The sequence below is a fragment of the Etheostoma cragini genome, chromosome 13 (genome assembly GCF_013103735.1).
Source record: "Etheostoma cragini isolate CJK2018 chromosome 13, CSU_Ecrag_1.0, whole genome shotgun sequence".
NCBI classification, from domain to species: Eukaryota; Metazoa; Chordata; class Actinopteri; order Perciformes; family Percidae; genus Etheostoma; species Etheostoma cragini.
Genome location: NC_048419.1, coordinates 13,710,569 through 13,728,210, shown reverse-complemented (window position 1 = coordinate 13,728,210; position 17,642 = coordinate 13,710,569). Strand labels below are relative to the sequence as shown.

At 40.1% G+C, this 17,642-nt stretch overlaps 1 protein-coding gene across 2 annotated transcripts; it reads right to left on the bottom strand.

The window, feature by feature from the left end:
- Positions 1 to 235: 235 nt before the first annotated feature.
- On the bottom strand, positions 236 to 17,114 carry slc7a1a (solute carrier family 7 member 1a). Of its 2 annotated transcripts, none has more exons than XM_034890213.1 (13): positions 16,861 to 17,114; positions 9,054 to 9,332; positions 8,775 to 8,957; positions 8,457 to 8,615; positions 8,187 to 8,364; positions 7,729 to 7,862; positions 6,090 to 6,312; positions 4,440 to 4,576; positions 3,710 to 3,812; positions 2,823 to 3,028; positions 2,561 to 2,712; positions 2,336 to 2,444; positions 236 to 2,024 (listed from the first exon to the last, which is right to left on the bottom strand). In XM_034890213.1, exons 2-13 carry the CDS (start codon positions 9,238 to 9,240, stop codon positions 1,843 to 1,845), a joined length of 1,953 nt encoding a protein of 650 aa, XP_034746104.1. In that variant the 5' UTR covers positions 9,241 to 9,332; positions 16,861 to 17,114; the 3' UTR covers positions 236 to 1,842. The 2 variants fall into 2 exon arrangements, with proteins under 2 accessions (XP_034746104.1, XP_034746105.1); XM_034890214.1 differs by lacking the exon at positions 16,861 to 17,114 and adding an exon at positions 12,657 to 12,820.
- Positions 17,115 to 17,642: the final 528 nt, after the last annotated feature.

Here is a 17,642-nt window from a genome sequence, read left to right as displayed (position 1 = left end):
TGACAAAATCCTACCTGATCCAATTCTTCATAGGCTTTTACTTAACTGTAAATATTAAGTTGAATCAGATTAATAATCCGAAGAGCACACTGGAAACGGCCGTGTTTTTGGAAGCGGGTAATAAAATAAGAAAAATGAATAAACAAGAGAAAAGGCATCATAAAGTGAGAAAAAAACAGGTTCTTCCAAACTGAAGATTTAAAGAAGAAAGAAAAAAAGTCAGTCTGTATTATTGTTTGAAATGAGAAGATAAATGTTACAAGCTACAGATGCAAAAAGACACAGCAGCCAGCACTGTGAAAATCATATATCATCTAATGTTACATGAGATTAACTGACATTCAGCAACTCACAATGTCTTCATCTGATGCCTAACATGCATGAGGATTCACAAACCAGATTCCATATATTTACTAAGGGTATAAAAAATCCCAAATAAGCTTGTTGGTATTGTGAGAAGTGTGTAAAATCAGGTATCTGAGGAGAGGCTACATGTAGACACCAACTGTTTCTTTGGGTCATCAATCATGGCCAAAATAACCACTATTGCTGCTTTGTATCTGTTGTAGAAAACCCAGATTTGCCAGAAAATCACATGCTGTCATGTCTGGATTAATAACATCATTCGCAGCCGCACACAGCTCAGTAGATTTCACTGCACATAGGCGGCTACAGTATTTTTTTCTTCCATTTCAGATTAGACAAAGTCAAGACCTCAGGAGCATCTGGATGCTGATTGGCTTTCCTGACACAGAATCACACAAATTCTTTGCACAAGTTGAAAGATAGATACTGCTGTGAATGGCGGAAATTTTGCGTCACATCATTCGCTTCGACAACTGCCAATGAGCGTCTGTTCTTGTTTTTGCACATGTTTTTCACATTCCATGTCAACAAAGCATTAGACCAATCACTTTCTCTGTATCCCAGCGTAAGGAACTGTCCAACAGGATCTGTTGTGTGATGTCTTCTTACAGACGTTTCTGCATCCCAACTTTGAGCCAGAACCAAGGCTTTTGACTGCTGGTATCAATGGAATCCTTTGGACCTGAAATTGGACTGATGGTAACCGTAAGCTACAGTTTCCTGCTGGCCCACTTATAGTGTGCAGCCATTGGCCTCAACTTCCCTTTTCTGCTAGTGAACAGGGGTGATTATATCATTGACAACTGTGTTGTAGTGCATTGTGCAAGCTCTCACCCTGTCCCTGTCCCTGTCTCTCAGGAGAGGAGAGTTGGAGCAGCATTTCAATAATACACAAGAGTTGTTAGGTTTAAAAGAATATAGCTATTGGAACCAATCTGTATTTTATCAAATTTGCATAAGTATGTGGATTTATATACATAGGGGACTCTAATACAATGTTCCAACAGATGTATTATTGTAGAAGATTCTAGGACCTAGACGCAAGCTGTTACACATGTGCACACAGTCCGACTGCCAGCAATGTAACCCAGACCTCAACTCAACATCCTGAAACACTGAAATGTCTCTAACATGAGTCCCCACCCCCCAGAAAGCCAAGCAATAACTTGCAGTTGAAGGTCAAGGCCAAGCAAAAAGGGTAACGTAGTGTATTACAAAATACTAAATTAATAGAACATGTCAAATATGGCTCAGGAAGTTAGATTTTTGCATGAACATTGTCACCAGTTTTCTACCCATGAGTCAATAGGGACAGGTCACAGTTATGGGAACTTTAGGTCAAAGTCATGTATGATTACTTTCCCCCAAAGGGAGTACTGCCATTGAATGACGGGGAGTCGTCAAGTGAAAAATATTCTTACACAGGCAGACTGGCGTCAGAGGAGGTCAAGATGTACACAGCATGTTTTAATGCGCCTACAAATCTTCATCGTCCTCTTCCCTGGCATTGATGCCATTGCGCAGGAAAGCCTCTTTTTCCAGTGACATGGCTCCTGAATCATGGTCGCACTTGAAGCCGTTCATCTCTTGTTCTGGCGAGCGATGACGAGTGCCCTCAACGCTGTGATGAATCCCGTAGCCGAAGTAGATCACAAAACCTAAAAAAGACATGTTTCAAAACAGTTCCTGCTTGCAACTGTGTTTTACATAATGATGACATAATAAAGGTGACTGAAACTTCACCTTGTTGGAATGCCTATTTTAAATTACCAAAGCAAACACAGTTCCAGTTGTGTGTAATTGGTCTGAGAGCCTCTGCAGTGAAGGGTATGAGTAGGACAACCAACTATTGTTTATAGTCAGAGACACTCAAATGAAAGGTGTTAATTCAAAAGACTGTTTGTTTTTATGGGATCAATACAAATTCTAGAACTAGTCATTCAGTTGAAACCCTGGAGAGACTGCCTACCTATAGCCATCCACACAGAAAACCGTATCCAAGTGCCTCTGTCCAGCTGCATCATCAGGAAGACATTTACAAACATGCTGATTACTGGAATAAAGGGTAGCAGTGGAACCTTAGGAGTCAAATATAGAAAAGGACACATGTGTTGAGCAAACATAAAGTGTGTTGAAATAGATACAAATTTGTAATCCAGACTAAACTACACAGACTATATTTCTGGTATCCAACCTTGAAGGACAGTTTTGTCTTGCTCTCAGGCTGTCTCCAGATGATAAAGGTGAGGAGAAGACACACCATGAAGATGACACTGAGGGCTACGATGTTCCACACAGCAGCGCCTCCCTGTACTGCCAGTATACTGAACACCAGGATCAACATTCCTGCAGAAGTACATACGTTTGTATGTCATTTCATCTATGACTCTGCATTCATTTAACATGCGGAAAGTTAATATATTTTAAATTAATCCATTCAATGTATGATTACCTACCCATCAGAGAGGCACAGGTGTTGACAGCAAAGCCTGAAAGTGTGGATGGCTCAGGGTTACTTGGGAACAGGAGGTTTTTAAAGCTGAACCTCTCTTCCACACCGGGGAGGATGCCCATACTGGGGACACTGATGCCGTCGCCCAGGTCCACATCATCGTGGGTAATTCCCATCTGATACACATGACTGGGCTGCTCGGGCTGGTACCTGACGCAATCAAAAAGAACACACACTGAGCAGGTTTAGCATTGGGACTTTACAGTGTGTTCACATCACTGAAAATAGTTAATAGAAGAGCACATAGCCTAATGCAACACCAGTGCACAATGTCTATGAGTAATATCAATCATATTGTAGTCATAATTTGTCTGGTGGTAAATCAACAGAGTATGAGCAGGAAACTGCTTTCAACAAGACTTTCACTATTTGCTAAAAGGAGATATAAACAACAGTGATGGAACTGGTTAAGCTATAGTGTGTAGTTTCTGTCGCCCCCATGAGGAATTCTACGTAATGACAACAACACTGATGGCCCCCACCCTTCCTCCACGCAGTTGCTTGTTGACAAAGATGACATCGAGGATTAAAAAAACATGATGAACTCTCCAAAAAAGAGTTTCCGCGAGGGAAAGTCACCAGATGATACAATCTTCTATACGTAGCCATACTGAGAAATACAGTGAGAGTTGTGTGGAGATGATAGTCTTAATTAGCTTTGTAGCAACTCATTTGGCAATGTCTTGAATGTAACGGAAGTTCGTTAATATTAAAAAGTTACGCACTAAAGCATTAAGTGTTTCAGATTCAAGCTGGACCAACTATAAAATTATTATGCTTCCCCAAACCAGTGTCCCTGGTGAAGGTCTATACTTATGTCCCTCCACTGACCTGAGAACCAAAACACAGGCAGCCACTAATGTGTAGGCCAACAGCGTCCCTATTGACATCAGGTCAACCAGGTCCTTCAGGTCAAACAGAAATGCCATGATAGCTAGAAAGAGAGAAAAAAAGAAAGGGTTGGAAATATTATACCAGTTATGATTGATCCTGGGATGCTTTGTTGCTGTACAAAATAATTAGAAAGGACTGAAATGACTTTTAGAAACGGTCCACTGATTTTCCATGAACATCGAGTTTAAATGTCTTGGTCTTGTGTGGTAACTTTTACTTTTTAGCTATGTTGGCTAGCTGACATTTTTTAAATCATATTCTGTAAACATCAGCATGTTAGCACTGCCAATGTCAATTGTGAGCATGTCATATGTTAACATAAGCATTAAGCTCAAAGCACTGCTGTGTGCTACTAGAGCACAAACATTTTCAATAAGAAATAAAATGACAGTAACAAATGGTTTAAATGTTTGAATGGTTACAAGTAATGGTTATGCCACACTTTCTCTGTTGCTTTGTGTATGGCAAAGAGGTCCAAGTTGATTGTGCAGGTTTTACTTTTTTTTATCTCTTGGTTTAAAAAAAAAAAATCTCTTCACATCATCTCATACCTTTTCTTCTCCTCTGTATGCCACAGCCCTTAACTCCACTCTCTTCTTCCCTCTCCTCAAATACATGCCTCCATTTTCCTTATGTATCCCTATTTCACATTCCCTATCCATCTTACCAGACATAACCCCGGCAGCGACGGTAGACGTCATGGGGGATTTCCTCTCGCTGATGTGGGCCAGGAAGGAGAAGAGCAGGCCATCCCGAGCCATGGCAAAGATGATACGGGGTAGGGGGAACATGGAACCCAACAGACTTGGGGTGTGTGGGAAGAAAAAAATCAGATCGGGACAAAGGGGTAGGGTAGAGGAACAAGGGGGAAGAAAGCATTAAAGGAGGTCAATAAGGGAAAAAGGGGAATTATTTGCAAAAGATGATGAAAACGGTTAGCAAGATGGGAGTTACGGATTAGGGTGGGAGAACTGGCAACAGGATACGAGACTGGCTGCAAAGTAGAGCAGCAGGGGCATGATGTTGGGTCAAGGACATGCCAGCATGCATTTTTTCTCCTCCTTAAATAGCAAATATAGTGATCCACATGCTCCCTATTCACTGTAGAAGTCTTTGGTTACTTTGTCAAGCAGTTTAGTTTTGTTGTTTAAATTCCTTCTTCCACTGACCCACCTGGTGATAAAAACATGCTGATTTAAAACATGCATGTTAGTGTCTCACCTGCCCCAATGCCAAGGTAAGGGTTGCAGTTAGTGGGCTTTTGGTGCTGGGCCTGATCTTTGCAGTGGACTTGAAAAGCAGCCCATTGTTAGCCCTCGCACAGATAACACGGGGGATAGGGGACAAAGCACCCAGCAGGCTCCCAGGGGGGGTTGGGGAAATGGGGGTGGCGACCAGGATATATATAGTATCCACCAGTGTTGTAGTCAAGACCACCTAAAGTGAGACCAAGTCATCACCAAGACCAGAGTGTATAAAGACCAAGTCAAGACCAAGACTTAGGGGGGTTGAGACTGAGTCCAGACCAAGACCAGACCAGTACCAGAGTTTCCCTGCCTCTCACATTCACTTTCTTTGGCGTGTGTGTAAAGGCGGTGAGGAAAGGGGGTTAACAATAACCCATTTAAAATTAGAAATGAGTCAAGTACTTGGTTGCATTGGAAGCAGGAAGTTTTACATCTAATCACAGAAATGATGTTAAGACGTACAATTGGACAATGCAGAGGCAATTTAGTGATATCTCTGCAGTTGTGGTCTTGACTGGTCTTGAAATAAAATCTACAGTCCTCTTTGTCCCAGACTAGACCTTCAAAAGTGGTTTTGAGACCGGTCTTCAGACAAAGACCTCACAGATACAAGGAAAATCATACAGCACATTTACATATAATAGTGGCATGCAGGAACATGTTTAATATAAAACCAGACGTCTGTTCAAACCCAGTAACCATTAAAATCAATGTTAAATATACTACGCACACTTTTTAAACTCCAAAATAAAATAGAATCAATAATTATTTATTAATACAACAGTCATGAAAAATAAAAGTTTGTATGTACAATCGCTCCACCAAAACTCTTAAAAACTGATTATTATTAAAAAGCAACTTGTGGTAACCTTTGGTGACTTGAGTTACATAATCACACACACTGATAGTACAATATATTCTTAGCAGCGCTCTTATTTTTAGCCAAGGGATCAAATCCCTTCGGAAGTTAAATATACATTAACATAGTGTCACACACATGCACACGCACATGAATGAAGACACATTTTAAAGCTAATGGCAGACAAGTAGAGGTGTGTGTAACTGCTTACCTAGTAGAGAGGGCACACAGAGAGCCTACAGCTACAGCATATTTGGCTCCTCCCCAGCCCACATAATTGAAAGCTACAGGCAGGGGGCTGTTGTTGTCCAGCAGGTAGTATGGCATCATAAGGGTGAGGGCAGCAGAAACACCAAAGTACGCTACAAAGCAGATAAGCAGCGAGGATACAATGCCAATAGGGATGGCTCTCTGGGGATTCTTCACCTCTTCACCTAAGGCATAGACAAGGAGCAGACAGTTAAACGGTGCAAAAGTAAATGTTTGCCTATTTATTACTTCACCAGGTGTTGACATGCATTTGTTTTTGATAAAGGAGAAAAATCCTGCCTTTTGTTTCAAGACACAAAGTCCCAGTATTAAAATTATCAACTGCTTAATAACATGGGGCAGTTTCACATATATGCGCTACCAAATGGAAGAAAAGACAGAAAATTACAATTTGTTGTTGTCAGACACAAAGGGTAAAGAAACTATTTCCTGCATTTCACTTAGGACACTATCACTTTTACTTTCTTAAATAGTCGTTTGTGCGACTAACTGCATCAGCCCAACATTTCCACATTTACCACACTGTAATGCAAGGTTTGAGCAGATTGTACACGCCATTTACTCTTTTATGGTTGTGTTGGAAGAATTCCAGTAAATGTGGAAAACTGGGCAAACAGATGTAGGAAAGAAACATTTTGCACCATACTTTGCAATAAACTGAACAAGGATTTTCCCTGTGCGCGAACAAGACTGAAACACCCAACTATTTAGCTGCAGATGATTATGCAACAGAGCTCCTCTGGCAAACACTCACGACTTGTTCTGCAGTGAAATCACATTGCGATGATGTAGTATGTATAACACTGTCTGGATCCTCTCCTACACCACTATTTATGACAGGGGACAGTGGCTGATTGGCTCAGATTATTGGAAGGTCGGGTGTCTATGTACATGTGTGCGTGTGGACGGGAAAGGGATAATGGCTTCATGCCAACGTAACGGGTTGGTAGCCTGAATACACACATGCTATAAAGATCTAGTGCTTTCTGAGAGTGTGTGTGTAAGAGACAAGCCCCCAAAAGGTATACTCAAGCAATCACTCATGGTCAACCTCTAGCTAACCAATTAGAAGTCAGGAACAAGAGGGGTGGGAAAAGCCTACAGGGACAGGAAGCAGGCAAAAACTGGAAGAAACTCTCCCTTTTTTCTTCTTTTTTTTTTTTTACGATCCAGAGGCCTTGAACCGATTAAACAGAACTACATGCATAGAGACACACACCAACAGTAACAGATCTGCACAGTGTAGATCAACATGTGGAACATATTCTCCTCAAACCTTGTACCATGTTGTTTGCCCCTAACCTGTGTCACAGGCCTTTACATTTTACCAAGAGCTAAATTGGGCCAAACACACTAAACTGCATCTTTTTCACTCTGCCCTGTCCTTCTTATGTAACACTTCTTGATGTTTAGACAAGCTTAGGGTGGAAACGGTCCCAACTCTAGATTGAGTAACAACACCCCCACCTCCCTCAAATACTGACACATACCCAGGAAGCAGTCAAAGGCACACGACAAGTGGAAAAAGATGAGAACAAGGCCAACCGAGGGAGTGTTTTCTGCTTTCGTCTAGCACTGACCTGTGGTGGCGATGCAGTCAAATCCGACAAAAGCATAGAAGCAGGTAGCAGCTCCTGATAGAACACCTGTGAAACCAAATGGCATAAAGCCGCCCTCTCCTAAATTTTCTTTGGTTGGCAGGATGTCTGTCAGACTGAACAAAGAAGGAAAGAATGATTAAAATCAGCAAAAATATAACCTGTTTGTGACAAAAAAGACATGTTCACACAAATTACATACAAACTAAGTTGTAAGGTCTGTAGATTACCCAGCGGAACTGAGAACCATTAAGTATCAAACATAACATAGTCTTTTTCACAGAAACGCATTTCAAGTTTAAAAGATAAGAAATTACAATTTATCACAGCATATCATAATAGGTTGAAAAATGCAATAATATCACATCGTGACATACATGTAAATGGTGTAAAAATATCGTATTGTGGGGCCTCTGATGATTCCCACACCTAGTTCTTACTTGAGGCTGAAGTTACTGGTATTATTGGCATGTAGGATCTCTTCAGGGTCAAGATGCCAGTTCTTCAAAGAACCTTTGACCAGACCAGAGACCACCATGAACAACAAGACTAGGACATTGATACACGTAAAAATCTTGTTCACCATTGCTGACTCTTTGACCCCAAATGCCAGCAGACCTAAGAAATAGAGAAGACATGGAAAGGAAAAAGGAAATTACATCTTGTTTTGGGGAAGAAGACTGAACTGGAGTGGTAATAAGTTGTCCTACCTGTGAGGGTGATTATGATGACAACAGCAAACATGTCAGGGTACTTTGCCAATACACCCGGTGCATTCATGGACATGTACTCTCTGCAGAACTGCTCTATGCGCTTCCCTACCAACTCGTCAAAGGTAGCGCTCCATGCTCGGGCCACACTGGAAGTACCTGAGATGGAGAAAGACTGGTTGAGGTAGGTTTTTGTGGTGTCTGTGCTTTTGGTTGTTTTGTCATACTCTCTCATTCTGTTTCTTTATCCGCACGTGAACACAAACAACACAAAAAGGAAACAACATAGTAGTAAATACAGAGTTCCATAATATTTACCAATGATATAGGAGAGGATGAGGTTCCATCCAGTGATGAAGGCCCAGAGTTCCCCTACAGTCACATAGGAGTAAAGATAAGCTGAGCCTGTCTTTGGAACACGGGCTCCAAACTCAGCATAGCACAGACCGGCCAACACGGAGGCCAAGGCTGCTATCAGGAAAGACAGCACAATAGCAGGACCTATGGGGCGGGACAATATATCATATGATCAAAGGCTTGAAGATTTGTCTCACAAGACGTCTTCTTGACAGTACATTTGCAGCAACGTTAATTTACCGGAATTCTCTCGTGCAACAGCGCCAGCTAGCACGTAGACGCCAGCGCCCAGGGTGCTGCCCACGCCCAGGGCCACCAGGTCAAAAGTGTTGAGGCATCGGGACAGGCGGGAGTCCTCCGTGTTACAGTCCACCACTTTCACTCTCAGCAACTGCTTCCCGAAACTCAACAGCTTACCCAGCGCCATGGATCCCAGTCTGGCCTCAGGGAGGGGAGGGGGAGATGGTTGGGTTCAGGGTTCAGAGGTAAAAAAGGGCAGGGGGAGATGTCACACACACCCTAGTGGGAGAGAAAAGATTAGGGACAGTAATTTAAAGTTCCCCAAAGTTATAGTTGACTCTTTTGTTTAAAAATAAGTACAGAATGTTTTATTTTAAGTCTTTCAATATAAACTGGTCACATAGTGGTCCTGGGGTGTTATATAACACAGCCCATATCCACCATGTTTGACTACTAGCCAAAAAACAAAGGCCTATAGGGATAATCCATCTTATTGCTGGATACATTGCTGACATGTGTTACATAACACAACTCACAGGAAATGAGGCAAAGCCCTCGAACTGGCTGTTTAACACAAAGACAATCATAGGAAACACGATCTTCAAACATGCCGCCGAGGGTCATCATCACATAGCATTACTCCTACATTAAGCAGCAGAAACTAAACCTACGGAGACTGTTATTATTTACCGTTGCTTTGGTAGTACAGTGCAGACAAGGACAATGCGCAACAGCAGTTTCAACTATCTCTACCCTCTGGAGGCAGCTGAAAGACTTCTTTCCTAGTGGTTGCTGAGAATATACTCTGTGTCTGTCCAACATTCCATGCACATTCCTCAGTGCTGAGCTCACAAACTGAGAGATAATACTTGGTATATGGATGGAGTTAAAATACAGAGGGCAGATGGAGAAATAAAAACAGGGGAAAAAGAAGAGGGGAGGGGGTATGAAAAATGTTCTGGAGCTACAGTATGTAAGTTGTGGCGGACATACAGCGTCACAACACTGTGACCCCTTTCCAGATAATGACACCTCTCCAAATGAAGACATAAACCCCAAAAGGTCATGTCATGTGGACAGTGCAACAGTCATGTCACACCTCATGGAAACTTCCACATAAGGGTAAGCTAAGGTGACGACCTTGTGGGCTTTTTTTTTCTTTCCAGAAAACATTAAGTATCCTCAGAGATAACTTTCCATCCTTGGAATTAGACCATGCACAAAACACATATATAAAATGGCTACGGGATATAAATTGCAACTCAAAACCCATCTGTTTAAAACTGCTTATTCCACTTGATGTCAATTGCTCTGCCTCCTTTTGTTGTTTTTAATGTTGTTGTATTTTTTCTTTTTTTGCTGATTTTATTGTTGTTGTATCCCTGTATGGTGTCCTTGAATGCCCAGAAAAAGAAGAAAAAAACACAACTATTGCTTTTCTAGAGTATGATATGCCTGACAGGCAACCAGCTACATTACTGAGTATAATCTATAGAGATCTTAAACAAAAACAAAATTCCAAAACACACTAGAACAAGACACATTAAGATATATTAGAGAAGACACATCAGACATATTAAGAAGCTGTCTAAACGTTGACCCAAAATTGACAATGAAAAAGTGTTTCTTCTTCACAATTATCAAGCTGAAATTATTATTAAGTCAGAAGACATTAAATTCAGCATCTTCCACCTGCAGCTGTTTTTTGGTGTGGCAGACGTCACTATTATTATTACCATCGGGGTACTGGCCACCATTAGGAGGCTAGAACATACATATAATCTAGAAATGTCACTTCTCGAGCTAATTGATTAATTAGTAGACAGAAACTTAGTAAATGTGCTTTGTTTTAAAGGAGAAATTGCTATATTTGCTGGTTCCCCCCTCTGAAGTGGATCTTCTGGATAGTAGTAAACTATTTTGAGGTTTTGGACTGTTTGTAGAAGAAAAAAAAATGTCACCATGGGCTTTGGGAAAACTGTTATGGGGATTATAGACCAAAAATGTATCTATAAAATAATCAGCTAATTAATGGATAATTGTTGGTTGCAGCCTTAGATCAATACACAACTCATGCAAGTATATACATAAAAGTTATAGTGCAGGTCCTTTTGATGTGTTTTGTTACATGCAGAATGTTGTACTGACAAGAAAGACATTACAGCCTTTTAGAGATAATCATACCCAAATAACATTCTTCCCAAATAAAACATGAAATGTATGTGTTGTATTTACTCATTATACAAATAGTGCTTTTATTGGGCAATTATTGCAGCCAAACGATTTGAAAATGTGTAGAGAGTTGTGAAAATGTATCTCAAACTGTGTGTGTAATTAGAAATGTGTGTAAAAGAACCTCTTAATGGAAACTGAGAGTTGTGATGGTATACAAGAATCTGCAAAAGTGTATTCAATATCTTTGTGCGTAATCAGATTTGTATATGTGTAAAAAAATCTGCAAATCTGTATTTAGAGTTACAATGTCCCGAGAACTGTAAATGTGTAGAGAAATCTTTAAATGCATACTTAGATCTATAAATGTATAGACGAAGCTGCTTACACACTGACTGGCAGTATTTAGGTTGTATTTCTACTTAAGCACAGTGCGAGCAGAGCGCTACAGACAAATCGCTTCACGCATTTGAGGAGCTCTGCCAGGGTGGAAGTGTAGCAACAGTCACGTGTAAAAAGACAATCGAGAGGCCTGCTGCGTTGTTACTGATGACTGTATTTCCAGCTCTTGGAGCATTTACAAATCTCAGTACACATAATACAGATTTGGATTTTTTATTATTATTTTATATACAAATCTGATTTTGCATACATGGATTCTAAATACACATTTGCAGATTCCTGTACACGTTTAAAAATCTCAGTACGCATTAAGGGATTATTTTACACATTTGAGCATTTGATTATCAGATTGAGATACATTTGCATAACTCTCTACGCACATTTGTAAATAGTTTTGCTACAATATTGGTGGCATATACTTTTTTTCCTTTTCAGTAAATGCAATTGCATGCTTAAGACGTGCATCCAGCAACATAACAACATCTGGAGGAATGTCTATCTGTTGACAACAAAAACTAAAATGAAAACAGCTGTTGCACAAATAATCCATTAAATTACTGGACCAAACCAAGAGCAGTAATACATGTTAACAGTGTATTATTAAAAAATAAGTAGCTGGTAATTTGACAGCTTGTGTGCCACAGTATTGTAAAACCCAGGAAGGTCATTAACAAAAGCTTAGATTGAAAACACTATTCAAAAATCCAGGGGTAATCATAAATCTTACAGGAACAAAGACACACACATACATGCACATAAACGCAGAAGAAAGTACCCTATATGAACCATGTGACCCCTCACTGACCTGGGTACACGCATGGATGTATTATAAGAAGGCATTCAGTTCAGTACAATCAGACCAAATAATGACACCTCAAACAGAAGGAAGACTAACTATTCAGTATAACTTCATGTTTGAAACAGGAGGCACAACGAAACACACGTAAAAAGTCAATGCTACAGATCAATGTCAAAATGCCATTAACCTATTCCCACATGTTGGAATGAGACAATACATGGCGTACTTACTTCAAAACCAGCTACAGATGTGCTTCACCTGTTGATCTGAGTGAAAAGTTTGAAAGAACGCTGACAGATGTGAGATTAAAAGACGTTATTTGTTAACTATTCTTCGAGCTACTGTGAACACTGTAGCGCGTTTGACAGCAGCCGTTCTAAAATAGAATCTGGAGGAATCACATGGCTTGGCTATTCCAAGCAGTGAGCGTGCAAACGCATACGCGCACACGCACGCACACGCACACAAACACACACACACACACACAAACACACACACACAGTTAAAATTTAGCAGCTGGCTGACCGTTGACACCTTAATAAATGTATTTTCACAATAACGACTCTGGACACCTGTAAGCTCTTATATAGTGTTATATAATGAGTTGCAGCTGCATGGACGACAACAGTCACAGTAACAGTGTATCTATAAAAGTGTTAGTTTTTTAATGAAATGTACCCCAGCAAGCTCCAACAAATGGCTGCATCCAGACAAGCCTTTGCATTGGGGTCACTCATGCATCTGTGCACATAAATCTATAAATGCATATAGAGCTGGGCAATATATAGATATATATAGATATATATAGATTTTGTCAATATTGTGATATGAGACTAGATGTTGTCTAAGATTTTGGACATCGTAATATGGCATAAGTGTTGTCTTTTCCTGGTTTTAAATGCTGCATTGCAGTAAAGTTATGTCATTTTCAGAACTTAACAAACTGCATAACTGTTCTATTATTTGCCTTTACCCACTTAGTCATTATATCCACATTACTGATGATTTTTTATCAAAAATGTCATTTTGTAAATATTTTGTGAAAGTACTAAATGTCAACACTATAATATCGTTGTGTGACATTGATGTATTTGGTCAAAAATATTGTGCTAAATATTTGATTTTCTCCATATCGCCCAGCCCTACATGCATTGCTTTGTTTGAATTCCCTGTAATGAAATAATTATACCACTGGAATAAATATTAAAGTTTGAGATCAAAGTTACAATAAAAAAATTCTGGCTTTAGAAAGCATGACCCCTTCTTATCTCAGTGTACACTCACACACACACACACACACACACACACACACACACACACACACACACACACACACACACACACACACACACACACACACACACACACATACTGTGTGTCTGACCCAATGTCACTTTTAAATGTTTTGGCAAGAAAGTAGAGTGGATGAGATGTGGGTAGAGAAAGCCCATGAGTGGGAGGGAGTGGATGAACAGGAAAGGGGGTGTGATCCATTGAACCAATGAACACCAACCATAAATATGACACTGCTTGACATTTAGGATGGCTCGACGTCCTTTTCAATATAATCTAAAAAATAACTAGGTTACATGTTTGTTAAATTGTAACGCATTATGTTGGAGGAATGAAAACGTATTATGTATGTACGTTGGTGGATGGTTTTCCTGTTTTGGGGTCACTGAGGTGAGTCATGTGCCACATTCACTATAAGCGTCCAGCTGAGTGGAATCACTTTCTGAAGGTGGGTTCAGTAAGGAGAAAGAATGGCATGCAAAAGCAGAGTGTTGAGTGTAAACAAAGTGATGTGTTATGCTTGACCGACCATGTGCTCATTGAGTCACCTTGTACTTGGGCTGGTGGATTTCAACAATGCCTTTGAGTTGGTCAGATAGTTTGACAGTAAAAGACATAGGCAGCCAAGTTTTGACTATAAAAAAAGAATGATTTATAGTTCCACAAAGAACACTAACACAAAGGGACAGACGACAAAGTGTTCTCCACCTGCCTGAACAAACAACAAAGAAGCTCTCATTCTCTTCCCTGACACAGAACAGAGAATTAATCACGTATTTTAGGAAACAAAAATTGACTTTTTACCTCCATTCAGTTAAACAACATGCTAAAATACGAAGGCTCTTTACTTTATGAGTGAACAGCATGAGGACTTGCCAGTATATGAAAGAAAGCAAAATGTACATGTAGCTCTGTTTAACACTGGATGTACAAATCAGAATATCTAAATTATCCAGTTTTAAACGTATAATATGTTTACATATTATTCAAAAGTTGGAAAAAAAAACATTTCTTTGGGACCTAATTGCCCTGACAGTATTTACATTTGTGTTGCGATAAAACCGTCCTGCTATTTTAACATGGTGTATTTGTGTTCATTTGTATTCATATCCTTTGTATATTCTATTGCGTTTGTTCATAAGAACACAGTGTAAGTCAGTGGTACGTTCAACAATTAAAGGTGAAACGGGGCATCGCTGCCCACTGCCAACAAATTCACTTTCAGAATCTGTATCTTTTTCTATTCCAGCAACTTCTGTAACCATGAGTACACCTTGTGTGTGTGTGTGTGTATTACTGATACCAAATATTGTGATAGGCACCTGATCAATGTTTTGTACACACTGTAATCCATTTAATGCAGCTACATTTGCTTACATTTTGCACAGAGCTCTGGCAAGTCAACAAAAACCAATCCATTGCAATGTGTTTCACCCCAACTGTGAGTATAAACAAGATCCACACACTATTCAGAGTATTACTAACTATACAGGCAACCAAACATGTAGTGTGGAGATGCAAAAGAGAGGAAATATGAAGCCCTAGCTTCTCAGAGAGCCTCGAAAGCATACACACACAAACACTCACACACACACACACCTTCCAGTGCATTTGTATAGGCAACATACAGCCCTGCAGTTATTAACTTGCACGCAAGTGACCCACATCCAGACCAGCTAAAGTTAGACTGACTGAAACTGCTCTTGTCATGAAGATCTAAAAGGTCAACTCTTCTTACCGAGTCGTTCTGAAAAATAGAATTAGTATTAGAATATAAAAATACAGTTGTTAATTCAGCAATTATGTCACTCTATTTGTTGCACTTTCTTCCGATTCCACTTTTACCGACAGTGTTAATGGGCTACTTTTTTAAATGCCAAACTCTGGTGAGATTCCATTAGGCTGAGGCAGGTGGAGTCAATCCTCCATCAAACTGGAACATGGTGTAAGCTTTATACTGTAACACTGCAACACTGTTTTTGTATGATTGTATGTTTAACTTAACCACAGGAGATTTGACCTTTCTGCTTTCATTTTTCCAGAGGATTAAAGTAACATCGTGTACTGAAAAGTCAAGACTACATCAATAATTAAACAATCAAAGGGGAGTTTTCACATTTCAACTTAAATGGAATTTTTTTCTCCAAATATTTAAGCCAAAGCGTAGCCTATTTACTTTTCCTTTACTGTGAGTGACCAGCCTACGTTCTCGGACACTTCTAATTTGTGGCTTGCTCTGCATGTCAGTGCCACTATCTGGTTTTGCTTTAGACCAGTGGTTCCCAAACCTTTTTGCCCCTAAGGACCCTTAAATTGATACAAATTAAACCAATAGGACCATTTAATGAGATTTTGTCCCAGGGCCCCCCTTTTGTTAGGATTTCTGGTTATAGATGTTTTTATTACAAAAAGTATATAAAAACACATGACCAAAATATTCATGCATTTTGTCATTGATTGTCATCAAAATAAATGATTCCCCTTTTTTTCCGGGGCGCCCTCAAGGACCCCTGACCCCACTTTGGTAACAAGCACTCTAGACTATATTCACCAATGTCCCCCAACAAGGTTGCAAACCAGTAATGGATGATTTCCGACCAGTTTTGAACCCAGTATAGTTGCATTCCTATACTCCAAACCCCACAGCCACCACCTTCAACCAGCCCTCTTTGGTCAACTACACTCTACTGACACAGTCCAACCTTAACGCACACACCAGGGACCACCACTCTCATATTACATGGTTACAGACAATGCATTTTAACTAGCCCTTAAATGTGGAATCACCCAAACGTATGGTTGTGCATCGTTAATAAACTAAGTTGCATGTAAAGGAGATTATGCAACAAAGCCCCATTTACAGGCATGCTACAGGAAACAGAACCACTTGGGCTTCTATGAAGCAGTGAAAATGGGGTCCGAGCACAACGAACATGTGGTTTACAGCATGGGTGCTTTCGTGTATCCACGCATCCATCCCATTTTACGCAAAGAAAATTAGCTATTTGCTGCTCCGTATTTGGTGTTCATCGTCTTAAAATCTACACTGGGGCACAGATACTAAGAAGTTAGTAACTACACAATGCTTTGCAATTTGAATGCGGCTATGTGGCATAAAGTAACGCTGTAAAACTAGATTACCTTGTAGACCCTCCGGCCGCGCATGAAGTAGTGATCCAAGACTTCGAGGTCTAAAACTGCGTCGACACACGGTCGTCGGAAAAGTTGTAAGTCTCTCAGGTGGTAAGGAGTTTAAAGGGTTTCGCGTTGCTCTGTTTTAGCACAATCAGATGGAGGTGAGGCAAAAAAAATCGACCCCGCCCGCTCATTACTATTACAGTTGTGCAATGGCCATTAGTCTCACATTGCATTAGTGACCAACAGCGCTGTGAAAGAAGGTCTGGTAATTCGAGACTAGTTACCTACTGGATAAAATGAACAACACATTCATGAGTAAGACACTCATGAATTTGGTAAGAGGGTCCTCAGAGTCAATGCAGGGGGGCCTCCAAACTGTTGCTAATTTTGGAAAGTTTTTATCAAAAATTTAAGTCTTAACATGAATATTACCACATGAGCAGCATATGTAAATCCCCTATTTACTGACCTAGCTGGTCACTAAGGCAATCCACAGATACATTTAGTCCTAAGGATGCACTGTGCCACATTAATCTGTAACATTAAAAGATGATTTATAAAATCATGCCAACAATTATGCTACTTTAATATCTTAGTATTCTATGCAAATAGTATTTATAAAGACTTAAGGCCATCCTACAAGTTAATGTAGAACCAGTTTAATGTGTCACTCCATTTTATACAATATATGTAGTCGGGGGACCCTGCTCCATCTTTCTTTCAGTTAAGGGGTGCTTGGCTTAAAAAACGTTGAAGTCCCCTGTGTTAAAGAGTTCTGATTATGA